Source organism: Gracilinanus agilis, chromosome 3 (assembly GCF_016433145.1).
Source record: "Gracilinanus agilis isolate LMUSP501 chromosome 3, AgileGrace, whole genome shotgun sequence".
In the NCBI taxonomy this organism is placed as follows: domain Eukaryota; kingdom Metazoa; phylum Chordata; class Mammalia; order Didelphimorphia; family Didelphidae; genus Gracilinanus; species Gracilinanus agilis.
Genome location: NC_058132.1, coordinates 3,326,854 through 3,329,606, shown reverse-complemented (window position 1 = coordinate 3,329,606; position 2,753 = coordinate 3,326,854). Strand labels below are relative to the sequence as shown.

The 2,753-nt window shown below is 39.9% G+C and overlaps 1 protein-coding gene across 1 annotated transcript in view; it reads right to left on the bottom strand.

Moving 5' to 3' along the window:
- Nucleotides 1–2,372, bottom strand: part of LOC123239355 (zinc finger protein 420-like) — a 6,092-nt gene extending 3,720 nt beyond the window's left edge. The window contains exons 1-2 of the mRNA XM_044666631.1: nt 2,332–2,372; nt 10–851 (exon numbers count right to left, since the gene is read on the bottom strand). Of these exons, the coding sequence (XP_044522566.1) occupies nt 10–851; nt 2,332–2,372 (883 nt within the window). The remainder of the gene's footprint in view (nt 1–9; nt 852–2,331) is intronic.
- Between the last annotated feature and the right edge of the window lie 381 nt (nt 2,373–2,753).

The window sequence follows — 2,753 nt, the reverse complement described above, 5'->3', positions numbered from 1 at the left end:
TTCTCTGATGTAGAGCAAGATGGCCCCTCCGTGTGAAAGCCTTTCCACACTCTTTACATTCATAAGGTTTCTCTCCAGTATGGATTCTCTGGTGTGCTGTAAGCTGGCCCCTCCATGTGAAAGCCTTTCCACAGTGTTTACATTCATAACGTTTCTCTCCAATATGGATTCTCTGATGTAGAGCAAGAGAGTCCCAGTCTGCAAAAGCCTTTCCACAATGTTTACATTCATAAGGTTTTTCTCCACTGTGGATTCTCTGATGCAGAGCAAGATGGCCCTTCCGTGTGAAAGCCTTTCCACACTCTTTACATTCATAAGGTTTCTCTCCAGTGTGGATTCTCTGATGTCTGGCAAGATTGCCTCTATCTGTGAAAGCCTTTCCACACTGTTTACATTCATAAGGTTTCTCTCCAGTGTGGATTCTCTGATGTGTAGCAAGAGAGCCCCTCTCTGCATAAGCCTTTCCACACTCTTTACATTCAAAAGGTTTCTCTCCAGTATGGATTCTCTGATGTAGAACAAGATGACCCCTCCGTGTGAAAGCCTTTCCACACTCTTTACATTCATAACGTTTCTCTCCTTTATGGATTCTCTGATGTAGAGCAAGATGGCCCCTCCATGTGAAAGCCTTTCCACACTGTTTACATTCAAAACGTTTCTCTCCTTTATGGATTCTCTGATGTAGAGCAAGAGAGCCCCAGTCTGCAAAAGCCTTTGCACACTGTTTACATTCATAAAGTTTCTCTCCACTGTGGATTCTCTGATGTAAAGCAAGATGGCCCCTCCGTGTGAAAGCCTTTCCGCAGTATTTACATTCATAAGGTTTCTCTCCAGTGTGGATTCTCTGATGTCTGGCAAGATTGCCTCTATCTGTGAAAGTCTTTTCACATTGTTTACATTCATAAGGTTTCTCTCCAGTGTGAATCCTCTGATGTGCAGCAAGATGGCCCCTCCGAGTGAAAGCCTTTCCACAGTGTATACATTCATAAGGTTTGTCTACAGTGTGGATTCTTTCATGTGCAGCAAGCTCAGAGTTCTGACTGGAAGGTCTCCCACCTTTCTTATTCACAGAAACCATCTTTACACATTTACTTTTTGGATGTCTAATGAGGTCTAAACTCCAGCCCAAGCCCATTTCCCCTAGGTTACCTTGATTCATGGGCATTTCCAGAGGTTTCTCATGCGACTGAAGAAGTTCTCCTTCAGGAAAGCATTTGCTATATTCACTATCCTGACAACAGTCATTTCCTGAGGTCAATTTTGTATACTGATTTAGGACTAGATATTGGCTGAATTTCTCTGTAGTCTCATCAAATTCACAGTGACTCTTTGGATTTTTATTTACCTGGATATCAGAGTAACAGATTTCTCTCAAAATGAAGTGATAGGGACCCTCATTCATGCATCTCTGGAAGCCAGATCCTTCCACAAAAAGGCTCAGCTTTGTAGACATCTCCTTCACTTCAAAATTAGTCTCTGCCTCTGAAGAAAAAAAATGACATAAACACTGAAGGAAAGAGTATACACACACAGATGGAGCAATATAAGTTCCTTCCTCTGATGGCAGAAAGTAAACTGATTTTTATTCTTTTTCCCCAGGCCAAAAGGAGCTTTCAGATTTAATCAAGCAGAACCAATCTTTGGATACACTATTTGGACATATCTGCAAGATGGATGACTTTACAAATACTTTTACATACAATAACAATGAAAAGCTCACAATGGACATGCAACATTTGCAGACCCAAGATTCTGATCATACTTTGCAACTCATATCATGAGTAAAGAATGGAAGAAGAGCCTGACCAACTTCTTGGCAGCTAGATTACAACTCAAACCATGTGCCTGAGCATGCTTTGTCCACAATATTGAATAGTGTCTCTCCTTTGCCCTATCTTTCCTAAAACGTAGTCACATCCATTATTCTCATAATTTTGTGAATCTCAGGTAACCTTCCAGATATTCTGTTCTCATCACTTTGGATGTACTACCACATGGTTATTCTTGGTAAATTTTATATGCTAAGCTGAGAAAGAACTTCACTGATTTTGACTCTTATGCAGTAATTCTGAAAGTGGAATATAAGTTTTCTTCTTTACAGATGCAAAGATATGCCATTTAGTGCAGACATACTAAATGTTAATCTTATTTCATGATCTACCATATATTATGTCTCATACTCTATACTAAGTCCAATATCCATCTCTCAGGAAAGGAATAGCATGATTCAGCATTGGTCTGCCAGCACTCAAGTCTAAAACTCCCTTCACTATAACAGATAAAGGTCTTTTGGGATAACAACCGTTATGCACCTGATTTCACTTCACTCACCTGGACAGGAGCTTCTTGGGTCTTTTTGCTCTAGTAGCCATGGTGCTACCCCTTGCTGAAAACAAGGGATAAAATTTTCTCTATGAACTAGAAGCCTTGGGCATAAGAAAGATGGAAGGGATTAGGAGAGAAAAATTAAAAATATGGTCTTCTTAACTGACAGGGGGCATGAAAGTAAGGCCTACAGAATGGTTTCTATTGTATTCACTGTTGGGACATTTGTAGGAAGGTAGAGATCATGAAACCCATTTGAAATCAGAAAATTCTATCTTTATATACATCTTGTAATAGAAAGGTAAGCACATTCCAAAACGTCCATTATCTAGAACTTAAAGGCAGCTGATAGTTAAGGGGTAAGAGATCAGAAATTTGAGTGAGAAAAACAAATTTAATCTAGCTTCAGAGAAATGACTGATGGGTGC